The sequence below is a fragment of the Melospiza georgiana genome, chromosome 5 (genome assembly GCF_028018845.1).
Source record: "Melospiza georgiana isolate bMelGeo1 chromosome 5, bMelGeo1.pri, whole genome shotgun sequence".
Taxonomy (NCBI): domain Eukaryota; kingdom Metazoa; phylum Chordata; class Aves; order Passeriformes; family Passerellidae; genus Melospiza; species Melospiza georgiana.
The window spans coordinates 55,999,883-56,022,851 of NC_080434.1; the positions used below are offsets into that span (position 1 = coordinate 55,999,883).

The following is a 22,969-nucleotide window of genomic DNA, read 5'->3' on the forward strand; positions in this document are numbered from 1 at the left end:
TTTTTAAACTGCCGTGAACACACAAAGCAACATTTCCCTTTCATTAGTCTGTAGGAAGTTTCTGTTCATGCTCTGTGTCAGAATCAGAACTTTTCCATTTCCCTGTTTTTACAGTTTGCCTAATTTACATTTCATAGAATCATAGATTGGTTCGGGTTGGAAGAGACCTTACAGATTATCTCTATGAATCCCCCTGTCATGGACAGGGACAACTTCCACTAGATCAGGTTGCTCAAAGCCCCATCCAACCTGGTCTTCAACACATCCAGCGATGAGGAATCCCCAGTTTCTCTGGGCATCCTGTGTCAGTGTCTCACCACTCTCATAGCAAAGAAATTTTTCCTATTATCTAGTCCAAACCTCCACTCCTTCAGTTTAAGGCCATTCCCCCTCGTCCTATCACTACGTGTCCTTGTGTAAAGTCCCTCTCCAGTTCCCTCATAGACTCCATTTAAGTATTTAAATGTGAATTTCTTTCAAACTACATTTGAGACTGCTGCTTGAAATATTCTACCCCTCTCTGGAAGCCTCATCAAGCCCATGAAATGCAAATTCAGATTACCCAGTGCTGCTGGTGTATGCCTGCCCCAACACACAGTCTTCAGGAGGTGCTTCTGGGTTAAACCAAAAGTCAGCAAAGCATTTGCTGGACTCCAGCTTCAGAGGTGCAGAGCGCTCAAACCCGTAATCACTGAAAAACACCAAACACCAAACATGTTACAACCCCACTTCACTCTGCAATCCAGTTTGGGGTGAATGAAACTACATTTTTCAAAGTCAATATATTTTTTCAGTGTTATTCTACTAGATGAACATACAAGTTGATGAAGCCAATTCTGTTCTAACTTCAGTGGGAGTTGTGTACACTTGGGGGAAAAACTGATAGCAATTACTTTGTCAGTTTTGCAAAATTACCTCCCTTGGTAAAAAAAGATTTTTTTAAGGTTTCCTTTGACACTCAGACAAACCATTTCATTTGTTTTGTTTTTGTTTTTTTTTCTTTAAAATTAATTCAATGGTCATTTTTCAAGTCTTGATCAATAGAGAAAAACATCAGTATCTGTTCAGTCAGGTGAAACAAATACTTAAACATAGCAACATTTTTAAACAAAGGCAAACGTAAAAGAAAGCTGTTATTCAATAACAGGTTTTTCATTTGCTTATACATGGCTATGGGAACAGGGGCAAAAGGAGGAAAATAAACCCATCTCAAATTCTCTGTAAATATTTATTAGAAATAAGTAAAAAGACTCAAAGACAGACTCACCATAAGAAATCAGTGTTCACACATTCACAGACTTTGGATGTGAGAGCTGATGTGAAACTTTTCCCTTTAATGCACCAAGATGAAATCTTCCTCTTCCGAAAGCTTCTCTGCTGGCCCATGATGCAACGATCACCCTGAATATCAAAGCACTGGACTTATTGCAACAGAACCTCCACAAACAAACCTTGTGCTGTCCTGAGAAAGGCTGCTCTTGCTGACAAGACCATAAACTTTATCAACCCTCTGATATCAGATCTATAGGTAGAGAAAGCCCTCATATCCACTGCTGTCCACCAACATGTCATTACAGAGTTGTAACAGAGGCTATATTTCCAGGACACAAATCTGAAGATGCAGATGAAAATGCAAGTGCAATTTATGTTTCATGAGTGCCCAACCTGTGTGCAAAGCTCATAATGGCCATTTAAAAATTTCATCTGGCTGAAGATTGCTGAATTTCTCTAAATCATCATATCTCATGTTGGCTGTCAATTTGAAGCACCAACCATGAGGACACAGAATGAACTCTCTCCATACACACTCCACTGGTAAATGGGCAGCTGGAAGTACTCTGTCAAAGTCATTTTAGCAGTTTCTAATTTCTGAAAGATATTTCAATGCCAATAACCCAAGATACTGTTACTCTTTAGGTTCAGATCTGTGTAACAGTCTTTGTAGACACACAGCAGTCCCAAACAGGAGGTGTAAAATTAGGCATGAGTATTAGAAAAAGAGAGCTGGAGGAAAACTGAGTAGTATGAAAAAAATAAACCAACCCCGGTAGAAGAAGTAAAACATAAAAATCAGAATGAGTATGAATAAATATGATGTGTTCCATTTAATAAAAAATCCCACCACATATTGGTCTCTTTAATCAGTACTTTGTACAGAGAATTTAGCTTCTGAAAAGTGGATTTGGCCAGAGCATCATGATTAGCACAGCCTTAATGCACTATGCAGAAAGGGTATTGCCCAAAACAACTGGACTCCATTACACAATTGGTCCACTGAGATCCTAAATTACTTCTGGAATGGACTTCATTTATGGCAATTTATATATGAATATGGTATGTGGTCAGGAAGTTGGCAGAACATGACTGCATGTTGAAATTGTTTCAATCAATATTACACACTTCACTTTATGGGACATGCTTCCCAACCCAGCAGGACCACCTATTATTATGGCAGCCCCCCAGCTATACTTCTGCCTTTTTTGGGACACAGATCACAGTACCAAAGGGAACACAAAATCCTCTCTGACGTTAAACTCCAGCGAAATCAGCATAAGGAGACTAAGCTGTGGGTGTAGCATCCAAATTCAATTTGGAAACATTTTCTTAGCACACAACTCCATATGAATCTGAAAGCTATGGAAAAATGTTGTCGATTAACATAAAACCATGAATACCTGCAGATTTGTGAGCTCCCAAGACTCATAGTCTTCATCAGTGCACTCCCTGGGGAAGGACGGTCTGAAGTCCACCTTCACCAGTTCCCAGTCTGAACGGTAGCTGATATGTCCAAAGACTCTGAACAAAAGACCAAAAGGAAACTCTTACTGCAAAGAAATACCATACAGCTGAGATTCAAAATTTCAGTCTTATCTTTTCCTATCCACAGTTGTAATTCTCTGCTAAAAGGTCCCAGGTTAATTTTTCTTCCACTTTTATTCCTCTTCTATGTACAATGAGTCTAGTTAGGAAACATTTGTCAATTGTATGAAACTTTACAATGAAGAGATAAAACTCATATGTTAAAAGTTTTTTCCCTAGCAAACTGTCCAGAAATTAAATAGGGAATAATATTTTCTAATTTGGAATAAAAAATTTTGTCTATTATCTTGCTACGTGAAACAGACAGATCTCTCAGATTTTGACAGGAAGCTCAGATCAGGGAGCAGAATCCCAGATCACCAGAGTTAGTTCCCAGCTCTGTTGCTCATTCCTTATGATTTGCAATTTTTTCAGTTGTTTTTCTTGTGGGATTTTGTGTTAATTTCTACAGTCTTCAGATGGCAACGTGCTAGTGTTAAACTCACAGCATTATCATGATATTTGATTAATTTCTAAGGAATACACTACATCTTCACAGTGTGCTGGAGAATTCAGAGTCTCTTCATTTCAGATAGCTCAATGTATAACAAAAACCAGCCACAAATGGTATAATTTGCGGGGCGAAGAAAAAAAAAAAGGAAATCTCATTGCTTTAAAAAACAAGCTGCACTTTCAAAGCAGACAACATTTTTAAGTCAGGATCTTTATTTCCAAAACAAAATGGGTACATATGACATCCAGCAACAAATCAGAAAGGATAAAGACTTTTTTTGGGCAAAAGTAAAATGTATTTGTGGTTTGTATCAGCTTATATGACTTACTTGCCAAAGAATTTAAGGTTAATTCTGAAGCCAACAATTTCTGTGCTGTTCATACTGCACAGAGTTCATATTCCAAGCTTTAGTATCATTGTCCAAAGTAATTAATTCCTTTTGCTTTGCCCTCAGTTTAGTCCAAATCCAGGCACAGCAGGAACAGTACAGTTTTACTAAAATCATTTTGCAGTGCCCAGTAATTTCTCTTGTCCTGAATTCCAGGTTCAGATTGGAACTGGAGTGGACCAGAAGTGACTGATTTTCTACAGCACAGAGGCAATACACAAAGCATGCTCCCTGGTAAATGGCTTACAACTCTGAAATCTACCAAAAAGGCTGAAAAACAGTTCACAGAGACTAAAGATGTGCAGTGATTTCCCCCTTTCCTTTCTGATACCTTTGCTTCTCCTCCATAGCAGAGAGGCGTAGATATCAATGGGTTATTGCTCACACTGCTCCCATTATAATGACTGAATAACCCATGCTCACAGGAAACCACACCACAAGCAGTGCAGTTAATTAAACACAAACATAAGCATTTAGTTTGTATTTCTTACTCTTTTCTTTTAAGGCTCTGAGATTAAAGGACTTGGATCATCTAATCCCTTTCCTTCTAAACGTACTTATGGCTCAGAAGTAGAAGCAATGCACACAAACTAAGAAATGTGGCTCAGTCCACTGGCTGTATGTGCACATAGGTGTGTGGTCCCATTTCTCTCATTGAGCCTAAGGGTTTGGTTCTTTTTTCTGGTTCAGCTGGATCCTAAGAGCTGCTGTCACCATATAATCTTATTCACTGGTAGTTACATACTCAATAAAGTGTCTACTTAGGTGGTCTCTTGCTTTTTCCACAATGCCTGTTTCAATATGACTGGGTTTGCTGACAGACATGAAGTGTCTTTTGTATGCAAAATGTCCTGTACCTTTTTTCTAAAATCTTTGTTTCCCCGTACAAGGTACTAACAGAAGGCAGACTTCACTATGTGCTTATGCAACTACCTACCTCAGTGATTGCTGCTCCAGGCATCACAAAACTTCACAAATTTACTACATTTCTTTTATTAACTCATTCATAAAAATATACATGCAAGTGCAAGTAGCCAAGACCTGTTAAAGCTTCACTCCTGCCTCAAGAAAAGTATTTTCTACAGAACAAATGAAATTTCCTCCATTCATGTCAGCTATCTCAGGCAGATTAGTCAAGGAAAGGGGAAGAAAGGAGATGGTGTTTTGAGTTCAAGGCAGAACAGAATAATGACATTCTCCTGAAACATAATCTCTGAACTATTATTAATCATCTTTGAAATCTCAAGAGGATGATTCCAAATAACTATGGCAAGGAAAAGATGTTGCTTATATATACAAATATGCACACACAACCACACATACACAGTTATGTGTGTACATAGAACCAGAGATATAAAAGAGAAAAACAGAGCTCAGAGAGTTGGAGATTAATTTTGATATCCACAGAGATACCAAAAAATTATTGAGCTATCCACTTCTAAGCACCTTGGAGATAATTAAAATGATAACAAACAGCTACCACGGATTTATCAAAACCAAATCATGTCAAACTAATGTAATTTTCTCCTTTTACAGGGTAACTGGCTTAGTGGATAAAGGAAAGAAAAAAAATGTAGCATATTTTGACCTTTGTTAAAACTGTTACACATTTCTACCTGACATTGTCTCAATGTAAAAAAGAAAACAGTGCAGATAAAATCACTGTGAAGAGGAATGGAAATATATATTGAATCAGAAGAATTCATTTTCAAAAGTTAGTTGTCAAATAAAGAATATTTTGAGATATGTATCACAAAGATATGATGGGTCCACAGTCAATATTTTCATTAAAAATTGTGATCAAATAAGAAAGACAAAAAATTTTGCCGGTAACACACAAAGAAGGGAGTGGACATGATGGAAGCAATGTTCAGAAATCAATATGATGACATACTCCAAAACCAAGCAAAAAGTACTCCTTGGGAAAAAAGAAACCCAAACCCATATCAAAGGTGGAAACAAAATGGAAAATAACTTTCAAATATCAAATAAAACACATGGGTAATTCTGTGGAATTAAAACAAGAATGAAATGTTGCAAAATAAGGAAGACTAATTCTAGCTAGTATTCAGAACTCAAAAACAGAAGACATGGAGGTAATTATTTTGATAAACTTGGCACTGGTAAAGCCTCTGGAAAAATAATATGTCAAATTTTGGGTTTTATATGCATATTTACAGACCCACTAAAAATGAATTTGAAAAGGGGCAAAATGACTCATAAGCTGCTTAGAAAATGTAACCAATGAAGAATGATTGAAAGAATTGGGGTTTTCACTGGAATAGATAAAGCTGTACAACAAAATGTTTGCAGAGTCTTGTTATAGAGTAAAGAGCTGTCTTCAAAGAGACCTAGAGGAAGGGCAAGAAAGACCAAGGACAAGGATCAATTTAAAAGATACTGCCACATTATTCTCTAATTCCTTCTCCTCAGTACTGGTGAGCTTACGTGTGAAGTGCTGGGTCCAGTTCTGGGCTCCCCAGTACAAGAGAGAGATGGAATGACTGGAGGGAGTCCAGCAAAAGGCTGTGACTGAAGATGACGTTCTCACAGAGCACAGTACCGACACCAGTGTTCCCAACATTCCCTGGCTTAAATAAAATCCTAAAGATTTAAGAAAGTGTCCCAATACAGTCACAAACTCCATTAAAAATGCAGACACACAGCTTTGTAACTCCTAGAGAAAATTTTTCAAGGAATGAAGCATTTTACACACATCCATTTTAGCAAACTGTTGGAAAAAAAAAGTCTTAATGATTATTAATGCTCTTGCTGCAGTAGCATGTGTTGCAGACACCTCACATGAGCACATTTAAATGTGCTGCTAAAGATAACTAGAATAAAAAAGAAGTATTTTTCAAAGTAACTAAGGCAGGTATTAAGTAGGATTCAATGGATTAGACAAAAATATGAGCTACAATAAAGCAATACATAACAGCAATCACAATATAATCGCTCAGGTGCAAAATATATAATATTTATGATTAATAAAATAATATGAATGAAAAAAACTGAAATGGTGCAGCAAGTGTAACTGATGACTAGAAGTTATATATCAAGATGATAGCAATTCATAAGCTACTAAAACCTTCCTCTTGATTAACTATATTTCATTAGAAAGCCATCAAATCAATTCTGTTGAAACTATAAAAGATGATGCTGTGATAAATAATTTTTGGAAGAAATTCCAATTACCTTGGAAATTAATTTACTTTTATTTGCAAGGATTTAGGATCCATAATTTTAACTTCAGTGTTTCAGTTGCCATAACAACTTTGTACATTTGTTCCTAGTTCATTTATGAGCACATAATTTTTTAATTTGATTGCATCATTTGATGGATAAGACAGTTTAATGCAGTTTTTAAGCTAACTCATTTAAACTATTTGCTGGAGGATTGCTAGTTATTTCTGTTCCTGATAAAGCTCATAATCAGGCAGAGTTAATTTAACAGAAATTATATGCAATGATAATATTTTCCAGTAAATTCTGTTCAATAGACAAGACCTATTCAATAGAGATTCCTTGCTCAGGTGAGCAGTAGTAGCTGTGTCATCTCCTGTCCCTGTGTTTTGCTTTACTCATGAATACCTGAGAACACTCAAAGACCTCAGCGTGGTGGGAGTGATCCTGCAGGATTTTCCTACCAAGGCCACAAAGGTCACGTGGGGAATTTATTCAGATGTTTAACGTAGCAACTAAAACTGTGCAACTATTGCAGTTGTGCTGAGGACTACAGAGAACAATTGTGTGATGCACAGTCCCTTTGTTTGAAATCAGAAGCCTCTTTCATTCTAGACTCACTGCCTTAATCTCCAAGTGCTGCACTGGCTTTTGCTCTCCTCTGTATGAGTGTGCCATCAGCTGTGATGTTCAGAACAGGACACTGCACAGCGTCTGCACGGTGATGAGCTGCCCTGTTGGCATACTCTGCTCATTTCATTTGCCACTTGGGGGTGGCCTCCAGTTTTTTTGAAAGAGACTTCAAAAGTATAGAGCTACAGATAGTAAAGCCTAGGATTTGAATCAGGGTTAGTTGAGGGCCCCACATACAGGTGAGATGAGCATCTCAAGGGCTCTCTCTTGGATAATATGTCTAAATTCCTCTGGAGAGCACCTAAGCAAAGCTGTCCAAGCATGTACCCAAAATTCTTTACAGAGCTAAACCTCAGTAGCTAACAGTCAGTATATCATCATGGTGGGAAAGGAAATCACACTATGAGAGATGCTAGTTAATTGTTTTAAAAATTCTTTCTATCTCCTTTTAAATGGAAGCAGTCACAGAATTGTCAAAATGTCAGTCACAGAAGGTCAAAAAATTATATTAATGTCTTTTTCCGAATAGGAGGTCTCCTTTCCAGCAGTATTCCTCTCATATGACAAGGAAATAGAATGGTTTTGTATATTTTTTAACTCTCATGTTTTTTATATTTTTTAACTCTCAGACCTCTCTGCTAATTTTTATAAGACTATTGAAATTTCAGATTAAATATTCAAGCTACCTTACAGTTCACTAGATATCAAAGACCATTTACATTAAAAAACCAGCATCTTTCTCAGTTATCTTCTACATAAAAGAATTAGTTAGAAGTCTTGTCAATTTATGGTGACTTCAAAGAGCTGCGTCCTTTGCTTCACATAGACCTTTACAGTGAATGATGAAAATATCCTTGAAAAAGCAAATCAATGTGACAATCTTCTTTTTGTTCTGCCTGTTGTGGTTCATATTATTACAGTGTCTTTGAACATATAGCAAGACCTGCCAAAATCTGTGTAGAAAATACCTAGCTGAGGAGTAAAGTGATGAGATGGTGGCAGGGAAGGATGTTCTTCAGTATAGCCACTGACAACAGGTAGTGCTCTTCTTAACTCACAGGAATACTATTATTATTGAAAGAGTTTCCAAGGGAATTTGGGTTGGCAGAGATAGCCATGAATATGTCCTACACTTACATTTAAAGCCTATTATTTTCAAAGGAGAAAATGACAAGTGAATCTTTATTAGATGAGCTTTCCTTCCAACAGTTGTCTTTGCTTCCATTACACCATAGTAAAATCAACAAAAACCTAAACAAGTCAGAGGGTTCCTTCTGGTAAAATGGCTGCAAGTAACGTGAGATTCAAGCTGCAGTCTGTTACACATCAAGATTATAATTCAGCATATTTTTCTAATTCTCCAGAAGAACATAACAGAGGTCACATTTCAGTGGCCTTCCTAAATTGCAGCTACAGAAATGATGAATGCTTCCATGTGCAAAACTAGACACCTGCCTACATAAAGCAACTGCACATAAAAAGTGCTTGTGTATACAGGAGATCATGTGCAAATATGCTGAGACATCTATGATTTAAATGCCTTAAACTACAAACACATGCATATACTTAATACACTAAAGAGAAGAGTAGGGTTTCTGGGTTGGGCTGGTTTTTTTGAGTTTTGGTTGGGGTTGGTTTTTTTTTTTTTTTTTTTTGGCTGCCAAAGTGAAAAATGAAGGGAGGAAACAATTTAGTTGAAATTGAACCAAAATATGTTTTTTCATTGTTTCCTGTTCCCATAAGCTAATAATTGCCATTCATTCTTTAATGCCAAAACATCTTGGTTTTAGCTCTTTTGGGGAAAAAAGAATGGAAATGAATGCTTAGGTTCTGAGAAGTGCTGGGGAAAAGCAGAATCAGGGTGCTTCCACTTCAGCCAGGATTTCAGTGGCTCCATGATATTTGTGAATTACATCCAACATTTTTTCCCATCTATTTGATAAATTCCTGTCCAAGAACAACCTTTTAACACGTATGCTGTTTGGAAAACATTGCAGATTTAGTGCCTAGCCTAATGTCTTATGCAGAAGTAAATACAAGGCGGACAGTGAACAAAATTGTTTAAAGAGAAACATATGACACTGTAGAGGATAGATTTTACATAATTCAACTCTCTGTTTTCATCTTACTTAGAGATCAAATTAATCTGGGAGACTTGCAAAATGTTAGGATTCTTTAGTTAATACTCTTCCTACTCATATATTTGAAAAATCTCTCACAATTAGAAATTTTTATTCAGACTTCACCTAGCAGAGCTGGAGTTAATACACTACAGTCATCTAAATTGTGGTTTCTTCATTTTGAGAGCAAAATATACTTTGAGGCCCCAACCAAAAGCAAATAAAGTGTTAAAAAAAATTAGTTGTTGTCTAAGTTTGCAATGGTAATTTATTTGAAATAGAAACCAAAAGGGAAGCATAGTTAGAGGATCAAAGCTTCAGGCACTCTCTCTGTGAAAAGGGCTTAAAATTACACAAAACCTATTCTGAATGAAAAATTCTCATCACCTTTTTCTGTCCTCTCCTCCAGTAAATAGGGACAAGGTAATAACAGATTCTTACAGAACATGAATTCCTAACTTTTCAGTTCCTCTTACTCAAATATATTAACAGATCTGTCCTAAAAATGTACTAAATATGGGTTTTAAAGTGACACTGAAAGCATCCTGTTCCTGTGCTTCTGTCTACAATATGAAACTGTAAGGAAAGAAATTTAAAGAACAAACTTTACCCACTAAATTTCTTTTGAGTGAGAGTGAGAGACTGGGGCAGTACCAGGTCTTGACTCCAAAGTCACAAATTGGTGGTGACACTGCAATGCTGTGACTTGCTCTGCTAACATCTGTGTCCACAGAGGGGACAGCAAAAGCATTAGGCTCGCTGCTAAACAGAGATCTGTACATCTGCATTAGCTGATATCTAGATTAGATTGAAACAGAAGAAGCAGTTTGTTTTTCAATGCTTTTTTTCACCACATTTCCTCTATCTACTCTCAGATATGTTCCTTCTTAAGCAAAGAGCAGAACAACCATTTCACAACTGAGCAATGATTCTCATTCAAGAGATTAACTAGCTGAAAAGAAAACCCAGAATTTGCCTTCAGAAATCAGCTATTCTCCATAGTAATGAGGCTTTCTCTACCTTTATCTACCTCTTATAAGTGTTGCAGTATGAGCAAGTCAGTAGAGAAGAATTCAAAACACAGAGAAGTACCTTCACCTAGTAAGATACTCAGAGGACAGGAAAACGAATGTCCTGCCATGTGTGACAATAAGGTCCGAAAAAGTACATGTAATGCTGACTGCTATTGACATTGTTAAAGGTGAGGTTGACATTCCTAGCAGAATCAACAGTTACAAAAATCCAGACAGCTCTACCTAATATCTAACGCCTATTAACATTAACCTGGTTTTGAGTAAGTTAAAATTAGACTATCTTCCTGTTTCCATGATCACCCAGGAGCCCAAAGGAACACAATGGGCATTCCAGACAGCAAAATATGTATGCAGGAGTTCAGAGATGCCATAAAGTTCCCAGCAGCATCCAAAGTTGTTATTCTGTGAGACAATACAAAAAAATAGCCCTCTGGAAAAAATACAATTACCCACAAGGAAGATTTTAATTCTACCTGACATAAAGAAAAGCAGTTCTTTTATGTAACCTCTTATTGGCCTTTGAAAAGGGGCTATGGTCTGTGGTACCATATGTTATTGTGCCTACTGGGTTTACACTGCAATCTAAATAACCTGGTTTGGGAAACACTCCCAGAAGCTGAGATGTGATTTAGAAGCATTTCAAACAGGTTTGAAACTTTCATTACATTAACTATTTCCTCTGGAGAGGAATATCAATATTTCAGACACACAAAAATTCTTCCTTTTGCACTGAGTCAGGCCATTACTCAATCCAGTATTAGCAAGTAATTTTTGCAACTATAAAATATTGTTAAGTATTGTTCAATGGGCTTGCAGTAACTTTCGTTCTTACAAATTTAGAACAAAATAAAACCTACTAGTCCATGCACTATTTTGATGAAAATACACTAGTTGAGAAAATCTCTTAGCAAACCTTACTTATTAATTTAGCAATAAATACTGGATTTGAGCTCCTCACTTAGAGGTTGATTTTTACACAGATCAAGTTCCCTAAAATTTATGAATACTTAATTGCTTATCTTTTCTAAACTCCTAACTAGGTCTCTTTAGAAATGGAAATCTAGACAGATTGAAAACAGAATGAGTCTCCTAAAGTTTTTGAATACTTTACCACTAAAACTCCTAAAAATCTTAACTAAGTCTTTTGCAGAGCACAATGGAATAAAACATATTTTCCTTAGCATTTGTATGTACATATCTTGAATACTGCAGGGGATTTCGATGAATGATTTAGATTAATGTTGACTGACAGATGACAACAGAGTTTTATGAAAACTTTTGACAAGTTAACATTTGGCTTTCCTCTCTGTTTTGGAGAAAACACAAAACTTTCTGAAACGTAGACTTGAGGCAACCAGGTTCACATTTTCCTGTTTCTTCAGTAAAGTCTACTAGACCACTTCACTTTGGCATAGAAAAGAGTAATGAGTGACATTCCTTAGGGGTCAGTATTGGGACTAGTGCTGTTTAACACCTTTGCTGGAACATGGACAGTGGGATCAAGTCCTCCCACAGAAAATCTGCCACTGACACCAAACTGTGTGGTGCAATCGACACACTGGAGGGAAGGGATGCCCTCCAGAGGGACCCTGAAGCCTTGAGCGGCGGGCCTGTGTGAACCTCATAAAGTTCAACATGGCCAAATTCAAGATGCTGCACCTGGTTTGCGTCAATCCCAAGCACAAATACAGGATGGGTGGAGGAATGAATTAAAAACAGCCCTGATGAGAAGGAGTGGGAGGTTTTGGTTGACAAGAAGTTCAACATGAGCCAGCAGTGTGTGCTCACAGCCCAGAAAGCCAAATTTATCCTGGAATGCTTTATCCAAAGCACTGCAGGCCACAAGGCAAGAGAGAGGATTCTGCCACTCTGCCCACTCTCATGAGACCCCATCCATAGTGCAGCATCCAGCTCTGGGGTCCCCAGCACAAGAAAGATGTGGAGGTGTTGGACCATGTCCAGAGAAGCTGTGGATGCTCCATCCCTGGAAGTGTTCAAGGCCAGGCTGGATGGGGCTTTGAGCAAGTTATTCTAGTAGGTGTCCCTGCCCATGAGAGGAGGGATAGAACTAAATGTCTCAAAAGTCCTTTCCAACGCAAACCATTCTGCGATTTTATGATTCTGTGATTTTGGACAAATGAGGACAGAACTGGAATTCAAGTGCCAGCCACTTACAAGACCAGTCAATATCCCAGACACCATGCTGGAGAATGAGAAGTCTCTTACACACAGACTGACTTCAGTGGAACCAGGATTTTACCTGAACAGTCAATTTCAGGACATGTAAAATATTCTTTTGACTCTTTTGTGAATCTATTCTAGAAGCTTTAAATGAAATACTATCTATTCCTTAATTTTGCTGCACATTTTTTCAGTTATTACCTTCCCACTTCAGAATTATGCTATCTCTACTAATTTATGAGGATTTTGACATCATACTCTTTATTCAAAGTCTTTATTCAAGCACATTCCATACCAAAGGAAGAAAATCAAATTCCCGTACTAGGAAAATATATCAGACTAGGTCCTTGGCAATGGATTTGGGGATTCCTCAATTAATTTATTTCCATTACCATTTACAAGGTCATCTTACCATGTTCTACTAGGAAGAAAATTCTTTCTAACAACATAAAATATAGAATAGTTGATTTCTGGTTTTTTTTTCCAGGGAATGTGTATTTCTCAAAAACAACAAATCACTGTAGATTAAATCAAGCACAATAATTTAGTACAAGAATAGGTTTTCAGGAAAAATGGACTAAGCCAGACAGAACGACACAAGGTCTTGACATAAAGTCAGACAGAGCACCACTGGGCTGACAACATCACCCTGAAGGGAAAACAGTCAAAAGCAGTGGGAGAGACCAGGAAGTTGGTACAATGGCAACACTGGAACACATACTGCAGGTTTATTCCTCTCATTGTCTTTAGAATCTGGTAGGAAATTTGCACGAATCTTCAGGGCCAGTTTGTGCTATTAAATGTTTGATGCTGTCCATGCTCAGTAAACTTAGCTAAAAAGTAAGATCCCACAAGCCTGGCATGACACACTAGAGTCAGACTCTTGCTGTGCCTTTGGATATATACAAGTCACACGATGCTTTTGTTGTCAGATTGGGTTCATGCACCAAATCTAGCTGCAGCTCCATGTACTTTAGATAGATGATTTTAGACAGGCATTATGTTTTACAAGAGCTCTTTAGCCCATTCAGCCAGGTATTTAAGCACATCTTCACAGAATCACTGTTTTTAATGATACTTAATAAGGAAAGAACCCAAGCCCAGAGCATATAGTCACCACACATCACTTTATCTGCTATTAAGTACAGTTTGGGATAAGCTTTTGATCCATCTACTTTTACTGAAATCAATGGAAATCCCTCATTCAGAGGCATAAGTGTCTCCATGTGGCATACATTATATAATAAATAAACCTGTATTGAAAAAAAGAGAGAGATATGGGATAATACTGTTCTTTTCAGGTTATAGATGCATAAGGAAGGATAAATGGGGCAGTGAAGAAAGAGAGAAACAACCAACAGCCCAAACCCCACGTCTGCACAGTGTTATGAACTTGGCACAACCCTTGGAAGTACATTACATACAGTAGGATTTCTGCTTTGCTGAGGGTCCTTTATACACTGGGTTATTAATTTATTTTTCCCTGAGGAAAATGCTACCAGCACATGTCAAAGGCAGCTCTATTTGTAACTCCTGGGAGAAAAAGCTTGTCATGAACACACTGAGCTGAATATAAAGAATCACACAAACTGTTACAACAGAAGCACACACAACAACCTATTTGCACTCCCTTCTCTGGCTGCAGGCAGCATGTGCCTTTCTGCCCTACTGGACAGGTGTTTTTTACTCTCAAACACTTCTAAAATACTAGCATTTATCCTAGAGATGGAGCAAAATGTGCAGCTCAGATCCAGATGTCCCTGCTCCTTTGGAAAAACACAGATAAACAGGATAAACAATTCTGAGTTGCAGAATTCGGTTATTTTTAACTCTATTCACAGCATCTGCCTCTGTCACTGCACAGAATAAAAACAAATATTTGATAGCACAGTGCTTGGTTACATCAAGTACTGCAGTGCTATTTACTAAGACAATACTATAGTTATTTACACAGTGAAGACAATAGATATTTAACATTTTTGATCTGACTAAAAATCTGTAGAAAACAAAAATACCCAAGAGGAAATAGTTATTTATTCCCCTGCATCTTTCAGATTTGTAAAGCAGTCCTATTATTCCACTCTCCCCAGTGGTAACTTTGCAAGATTTCATTTGAACATAATCTTTAAAATCTGAAATACTGCAGTCAGATGATTTCAAAGACAGGTTACATACCAGGGAGGTTCAGACATTATTGTAAGTGTCTGTGTGACTGTGAGAAGCAAAAGCCACTGACTTAAGGATCATCTCAAACATGCACAGTTGAAAATCTATGCAAATGCATACAGAGAGAGAGCCCTGAAAACAGAGGTGAAACCAAAACCTTACGTCATGACCAGTGTCTCATCTCCAGGTTCACTAAGTAGTCCATCTACAAAGACAGAAGTGCTGGTAAAATTATGTGTGCTCCAGGTCTGGCCTTCATCTATGCTGAACCTGGAAAAAAGCAGAAAATGCTTTAATTTACAGCTATTGGTATACAAAGCAGAATGCACTCAAAAATCCCCTCACTACTAAAGCTTATGATTTTCATTCACAAAATAGAGTGTGCCTAGACCGTGCATGATATTAATGTGATCTTCTCAGCACCTTATCCAGGGATTCAAATTTTTATGAGAAGGTGTAATAAATTTTCCACAAAAATAAAATTCCTCAGGTCGATTAAAAACAGCTTTGTCAACAAATTATCTTGCTACCTTGAAGATTCAAAAGCTAATTAATTCACATTTCATTCTTTCTAGTAGTCTCTGAGCTAAAGGCCTGTTAAGCAGAGGCCAGTGAAACATGAGGCCACCTGGTACAACATGGGAGGTGCACTAACTCCAGGCACCAGTATGAGGATGGCCCTTCATGGCTGCTACCATCCACTTAAACATTTGCAAAAGATACTGATGAATCAGCAAAACATATTTCTAATGTGCATCCCAAAGTCTCTTTTTTTCTGTGCATTTCCTTCAGGTCTTTTGGACAGTAGGTTAATGATGGCTTTCAGTCCAGATAAAAAAGAGCCTAGGTACAGGTACAGAGCCTAGTTCCTATTCATGTATATAACACAGGTCTGCAAAAATGAGCCAATTCACAAGTGATAAAGATGTCTTTTTATGTCTTTTAATGTCTTTTTTAAGGATGTATTTTTATGCTGAAGATTATAGTTCTGTGTGCCATTACACAAGGTTACCATGTTTTGCTGCACTATCATGCAGTCTAAAACTTGATATTCTATACCAAACTGCTTTGCAACAAACCTTTCCTGCCTTCCAGGCTGAGAAGGCCATTTGCTGCACTGTCACCTATGAGAAGATCTATGCACACTGCAGTTACTTTGTGCATGAATATCTCAGATGAGCTGTGATTCTGGCACACCAAATTACACAGCACATAAGCGCAAATAAGTCCTTCACCTGTTGGCTCCCACACTCTACATTAAATTGCTCTTGCCAGAGAAACTCAGGGCTGTTTTCCAATTTCCCTGTGGCCCTTGGAGAGGACAGAAACTTAACAGTCCCAATGAACTCTCCTGACTGCCCACGTAAGCCACATATGCAGCACAGGCTGAGCATCACTAACATGCACTGCTGGTGCCAGCCAGCAGCAGATAAACAATTATGCTGAACACAGCTTCTGCTGTAGAGTTCCAGAACAGTCTTTTAAGCAAAAAATGCGTACACTGATGCAAGAAAATTTTATTATGATTAATGCATGACACCATGGTATCTTCAGCACCATGGAGTAATCTTAAAGTAAAAATCCAACTGCATTTTTGTTGACTCAATGAATGTTAAATTAAGTTGACTCCACCTGTGCTTCATACATGATCACAATGAAATGCTTATCTTAAACTCTGAACTTTGCCTGAGGTCTTGAGTACACAACAGCTCTACTCTAATTGACTGTAGAATTACTTGAGTATTTTCAGAGGAATAGAGGTGTCTTTGATAGCCACAATAACTCCACCATGGTCCAAGTACAAGATGTGGTGCTCTTCTTCAAAGACCTACAAGTCAGACAAAGAAAGGTCAGCTAAGCAAATGTACAAAACAGCTGAAATAAAATGAACAAGCAAACAAGAATTAGGAGACTTATGCTTTATAATGTCCACACTTCAAACTGAAAAGAACATAAATTCGTGTTAAGTCTTATATTTCTCCCAGCTGTAAAAGAAAAGAAAATTAAGAAGCTGAAACAGAAAATGTTCAGGTTCAAATCACAGTCAGATTAAACTGCCTAAAGTGATTTTAGCCCAAGCTTATATTTCTCATAGCATCCATTCTGCATTCCTTCCTGTTATATATCACCAAGTGACCCATCACCTTACTTTGGTGTTTGCCTTATTCTGTGTATCCTGCAGAATAAAATGCTTTTCAGTCTAATTCTAAGAAAAAAAGAAAAAGTACTGCTGTCTGTGACTTTCTCACATATTCCCCAGAACCTACAGAACATGAAATAATTGGTGCCAGCATGTTTTCTGCATTTCCAGTGTCAGTGATTTTATTTCAAATATTATGTGATGTCTCATGGAGACCACTGTGAGTTTGGAACCAAGATACATGTAATATTGATTTAATGGTACAAAGGATTAAAAACTTCATAAATTATTTTAATTCCTTTTCTAGAGGTTACTAGCAGTACTAAAATAAAAGCACAGGTAGATACCTTTCCTGGTTTACATCTAAAATCTGTTTTAAGACAGGATTTACTTTTGTAATTAACCTCTGTAGTTCATTAAACACAAAACCAAGTGATATGTGAGAATTATACACACTTAGCCTTCATAGACAAACATGCAGTCTCCTGTGTGCTTTCACAAAGCAAAGGTGAAAATGATAAAGGTTAGCTTTACTTTGCCTTGTAAATGAAAAAATACTGACAATAGTAATTTATTTTCTTCTTTTGGCAAAATGAAATGCTTTATTTAGAGGATTTCTCAGAAAGACTGAGCTGGAGCTGGGGTGAAAATATCTAACAGCACAACACTCACAATTACTTGAAAAATAGGAAGCATTTAATTTGGGTTGAGAACTCAGTCTTCCTCTCATCTAGTAAGAATATATTTTATGGGAATCCTAGGGCTTCAAGTGTCTGATCAGTTTTTCAGTGTTGCCAATTTACAGGCAAACCCCTGATATGAGGCATTTATAGTCCAACCTACTCATTCCCCCAGCTGTGTATTTTAGAAGAGAATTCCGTAAAGGACAGACATTAATTTTAGATGTACTTCAAAAGGATGAGATCAGCTGGAGTCAGATAAGCAAGCAGAGTTTTGATCCTCCTCTAAACTTTATTTGACCTTTCCCTCAAACCAAAATGCAACAGGAGGTGCTGGGACACTAAGTCTCCCATAGCTTCAGCATCAAAGATAAAGGAAGCTGATACCTGCACCACTTAATGCAAATCAGCCTTTCCCAGAAAAGCACCATGGTAGGTTCTTCATTTTAATAACCCTGCTTTAGCACACTATAAAGCACAGAGGACATGTTAAAGGCATATTAATGCAGTTGTTATTTCATGCTCTTCTTGCACACATTTCAATTTTTTTATAAACAAAATGTATGAAAGCCTTATGAAAATAATTCTTCATCTTCAATACATTGAAAAGAATGAACACTTTCATGCCTGTTTATCACAAAGGTAAATATTTATCTCTACTTTCTGGTAAAAAAGCCCAAGACAAACATTTTGCAAAGGATTGAGGCAAAGGTGGTGCCAGCATGAGAGATGAAGTTCAGATCTATGAAGATGAGATATGTGAGGTTCACAGCAGGCCACGAATTCTGATAAACATCTCTTCATTAACTAAAGCAGGCAATTAATTTATTCTGATCCTTACTACTAGCCAGCCACTACAGCAAAAGATTTTTATAACCTATTTCTGTAATTTTTTGTGCACATTTTGTGCTTTATAATCACAATATCAACTCCTATTCTACCCTTTTCCTTTAGCTGTAAATGCTTTCCTTTCAACGTCTGTCCCAACACTGCAGCAGCTATTTTAGCCCAGAATATCTGTTGGAAGAAATTGGGACAGCTCCATGAAACCAGTGAGAGCATATTTAAGTGCTCCTAGAAAAATAGATGCCATGCAATTTTACTTTGCATTACAGAAGTTGCAAGAATAAACAAAAATTCCTGAGATTACTTTTTTATTTCAAGTGATATCCATTACTAAATTAAATCTGTAAACAGAAGCTTTTCTACAGAGAATGAGCCACAGTTGGACATCCTCAGGGTTGGAATGCTGGAATTACATCCTATTTTGTTGTGCTTATAAGTGTTACCATCTATCTCCTAAAATGCCTGCAGGAAAACATGTATTCTCACTTAACCAAAGGTTTTCCAAGTTGCTTTGATACACAAGGATTTGACACAGATAAATAACATTCCAACAAAAGACCAGCAGACTAAAGCTCCAGAGATCTAGATTTAGTTCCTAGACATCCAAAAGGCTTTCTCTGCAACCTCATTAGTTTTGCTGAACATTTTGTTGCTGCAAGAGCTACTCTGGTAGCAGATCAAATGTGAAAGGTTTATTATTGCTGACTTCTTCCTTTTATTTATGCCATTTCCTCTGAAATCCAGACTTTTCTCTTACTCTTTAGTGTATAAATACTTTGCTGAATTTCAGGTACAGTGTTGTAACAGATGCTGTTAACATAATAACAGCAACCAGACTTGTGAACAGATACCAGTATTATAATAAAATAAAACCACTCATATGTATACATAAGGTAATCCTTAGCACTTAACAGAGTATCCTAATATTTCATGTTCATTAACACATTTTATTATATTGTTCTCCTGGTGTAATAGACAGAGAAATCTTTCAAATAAACATGAGTTCACCTTAGGCTACATCTGCATGGTCCACTAGGCACTTCACAGTTGGACTTGGTGATCTTAAGTGTATTTTCTAAGGATTCTATGACTCTAAGCCTATGTATTTTATGATAATGTCAAGGTGAGATTCCTTTCTTCTACAGTCCAGTTCATGGCATGGATGTTTAAGCTGCTTGCCAATCATCTCCTAAAGCACGACTGCTATTTACAGGGCAATGTTGTACAGTACATTGCCACAATTTTCAGTTTTCTTCAAACAAAAGAGTGATGGTTTCAAGATACACCAACAACCAGCTCAGCTATGCAACAGAAAGGTAGAAGAACAACTGAAACTAGCACAAGTGGTACTATGGTTGTTTATAATAACAATTCTTGGTTTTGTTCCTTGTATGAGCTGACACAGGCAGGATGCAGGAACAACCACAAAACCATGGATGAAATGCAATAATAAATTTATCCCCATTACCTGGCCAACCAGGGGAGCCCTGAAGCAGCACCTGTGCAAAGACATACAAGTGGGGATGCAGACACTGCAGAGCTCAGTGCATGCCAGAGGATCACCCAGCCTGCTGTACTGCAGGGTTTGAACAGACAAATTTACCACTCTGCTTTGGTCTTTGTAGCAGCAGAGCAGGGATCTCAAGCATGTTTGATACTGTGCCTCTATCACAGGCCTATGTTATCTAAACACAGATGTTTGACCTAACACAGAGGTCAAAAAAATTAATAATATTATATTTGTGGGTTTTGACACCAGCATATCACTTGACTGTATTTACAGTCCACCTCACCAACCTTCTGATTTTTTTCCTGGATATTTCTATTTATCACCAGAATTTACTTAATTTCAAAACCTCTTATTTAAGCATTCATTTCTGTCTATGAACTCTGGCTGTGTTTATAGGTAAGTCTTCCTGAACCCTTACATGACCACATCAAATGCAAGCTATGGAAGGTTTGATTCTCAGAGCACATCATTGAATTACAGGATCTTTGACCTTCCCCACAGTCCTATAATCCACAGTCCTATGAACCAATGCTGCTATTATGTCAATAAAGGTTTAATTAATTCCTTGCACTACAATTTCCCCAAAGTCTCTTATGTTTGCTTTTCTTCATTCTCTGTCTCTCTACCCAAGCACAAAATGCTCCTCTCCTCCTCTGTACACAGCTCAGTAACATCATGTGAGCTTGTGAGAAAGGTGCCAGGCCCTCATTAATGACAACCACAAAGACTCCAAGGCTGAGACTTAAACTCAGACAAAGTGTTGTGCCAAAGCACAGGATTTCACCAGCTCACAAGACCTGCAATTTACTGAATTATCTAAATTCCTGTATCACCTGACTGAAGCCTTCTCTTTTGTTGTAAGAACTCCAGCAGAGAAAGGAAATGTGCTGCTGTCCTCTAAAAGAATTGTTTAATTGTGCACAGCGAAGCCACGAAATACATAAAATAATTTACAGTTTCATTCTGATCACAAATACTAGAATTTAGCAAGCTCTTTCAAGGGCTTCAGAAGAGTTTCAATTAATACAGAGCTAGCAATGTTGTTTGCCATTTTGACTGTCACAATGAGGGATCAGTTTGTGGTTGATTTTACAGCATAATTAGGCACCTCAGGGTCATGTTGTAACATATATCATTTACCTGTGTGTCTCTACAAATAAAAAGCAGTAAAAATATTATTTTGATCTCATTCCTCTTTTCTTCTTATTTTTCACCCCAGAAAAACTATAAAACTTTGGCAAATGCTGACAAGAAATTATGAGAGGCCTCTGAGAAGTATTAAACAACACAGTACCCACTGTAAATCCTGGAAGGCTTTTGCATTTACACACCTATTTATTGTATAGTAGATTTCAAGATGGACTTTGGTATAAAATTTTATCTTTTAAACATCAAAGTACATTATCATTACAAAAATAACCCAACTCTTTTTAAAGTACTCTGCAGAATACTAATGGAACCCTACAACAGCAATATAAGTAACTGTCTGTATTTTTCCCTTTTAACCTCAAATTCCCCAAGCTCAGTCAGTAACACTACTGAGAATATTTTCACACTTAATGGTTTTTAAAAATAACAAAATTTTATTTCAGCTGAACTAACTGAAATTAAATTATTTTTTGAAAACACTTTGGTCCTTTGAGGATGCTTTTTTAAATCCTGGATATCTATTATAAGTAGAATCGATATGATATAGTGTATTGTTTCTATATACATATACAGAGAAAGAAAATAACCCTATGCTGAGTGCATTGAGTTTGCACAGCCAGGTTTTGGTAGCAGGTAAGTCCACTGGGGTGGCTTCTTTGAGACACTTCTAGAGAAGCTTTCCCACATCCTACAGCCAGCTTCAAGATGGACATGCCACTGGTCCACTGACTCAACTCAAGGTTGAGTTATCAGCGACAGCAGTAGCACCTCTGGGATTATGTATTTAAGAAGTGCACAACAGCAACTACAGCAGGAGTGAAGAGGTGAGCATATGAGAGGGGAACAGCCCTGCAGACACCAAAGTCAGTACACAAGGAGGGGCCAGGAGGTGCTCCAAGGGCCAGAGCAGAGGTTCCCCTGCAGCCCCTGGAGCAGCCCATGGTGAGGCAGCTGGGCCCTGCAGCCCAAGGAGGCCCAGGATGGAGCAGAGATCCACCTGCACCCCATGGAGGTTGAGGATGGAGCAGAGATCCACCTGCAGCCCATGGAGGCCCAGGGTGGAACAGAGATCCACCTGCAATGCATGGAGGCCCAGGATGGAGCAGAGACCCACCTGCAGCCCATGGAAGTTCAGGATGGAGCACAGATCCACCTGCAGCCCATGGAGGCCCAGGATGGAACAGAGATCCACCTGCAGCCCATGGAGGCCCAGGGTGGAACAGAGATCCATCTGCAGCCCATGGAAGTTCAGGATGGAGCAGAGATCCACCTGCAGCCAGTGGAGGCCCAGGGTGGAGCAGAGACCCACCTGCAGCCCATGGAAGTTCAGGATGGAGCAGAGATCCACCTGCAGCCAGTGGAGGCCCAGGGTGGAGCAGAGACCCACCTGCAGCCCATGGAGGCCCAGGATGGAGCACAGATCCACCTGCAGCCCATGGAGGCCCAGGATGGAGCAGGTGGATGTCTGAAGGAGGCTCTGACTCCACAGGAAGCCAATGCTGGAGCAGGTTTGCTGGTAGGACTTATGATCTCAGAGGACACCCATGCTGGAGCAGCATGCTCCTGAGGGGCTGCAGCCTATGGGAAACACCCACTCTGGAGAACTCACTACAGCCCATGGAAAGG

The 22,969-nt window shown here is 38.2% G+C and overlaps 1 protein-coding gene across 6 annotated transcripts in view; it reads right to left on the reverse strand.

Annotated features, from left to right (window-relative positions):
* Positions 1-22,969, reverse strand: part of SORCS2 (sortilin related VPS10 domain containing receptor 2) — a 535,446-nt gene that overhangs the window by 40,591 nt on the left and 471,886 nt on the right. For all 6 annotated transcript variants that reach the window (XM_058023757.1, XM_058023756.1, XM_058023755.1 and 3 more), the window contains exons 13-17: positions 16,755-16,846; positions 15,181-15,288; positions 2,676-2,796; positions 1,268-1,401; positions 563-691 (exon numbers count right to left, since the gene is read on the reverse strand). In XM_058023757.1, the coding sequence (XP_057879740.1) occupies positions 563-691; positions 1,268-1,401; positions 2,676-2,796; positions 15,181-15,288; positions 16,755-16,846 (584 nt within the window). The remainder of the gene's footprint in view (positions 1-562; positions 692-1,267; positions 1,402-2,675; positions 2,797-15,180; positions 15,289-16,754; positions 16,847-22,969) is intronic.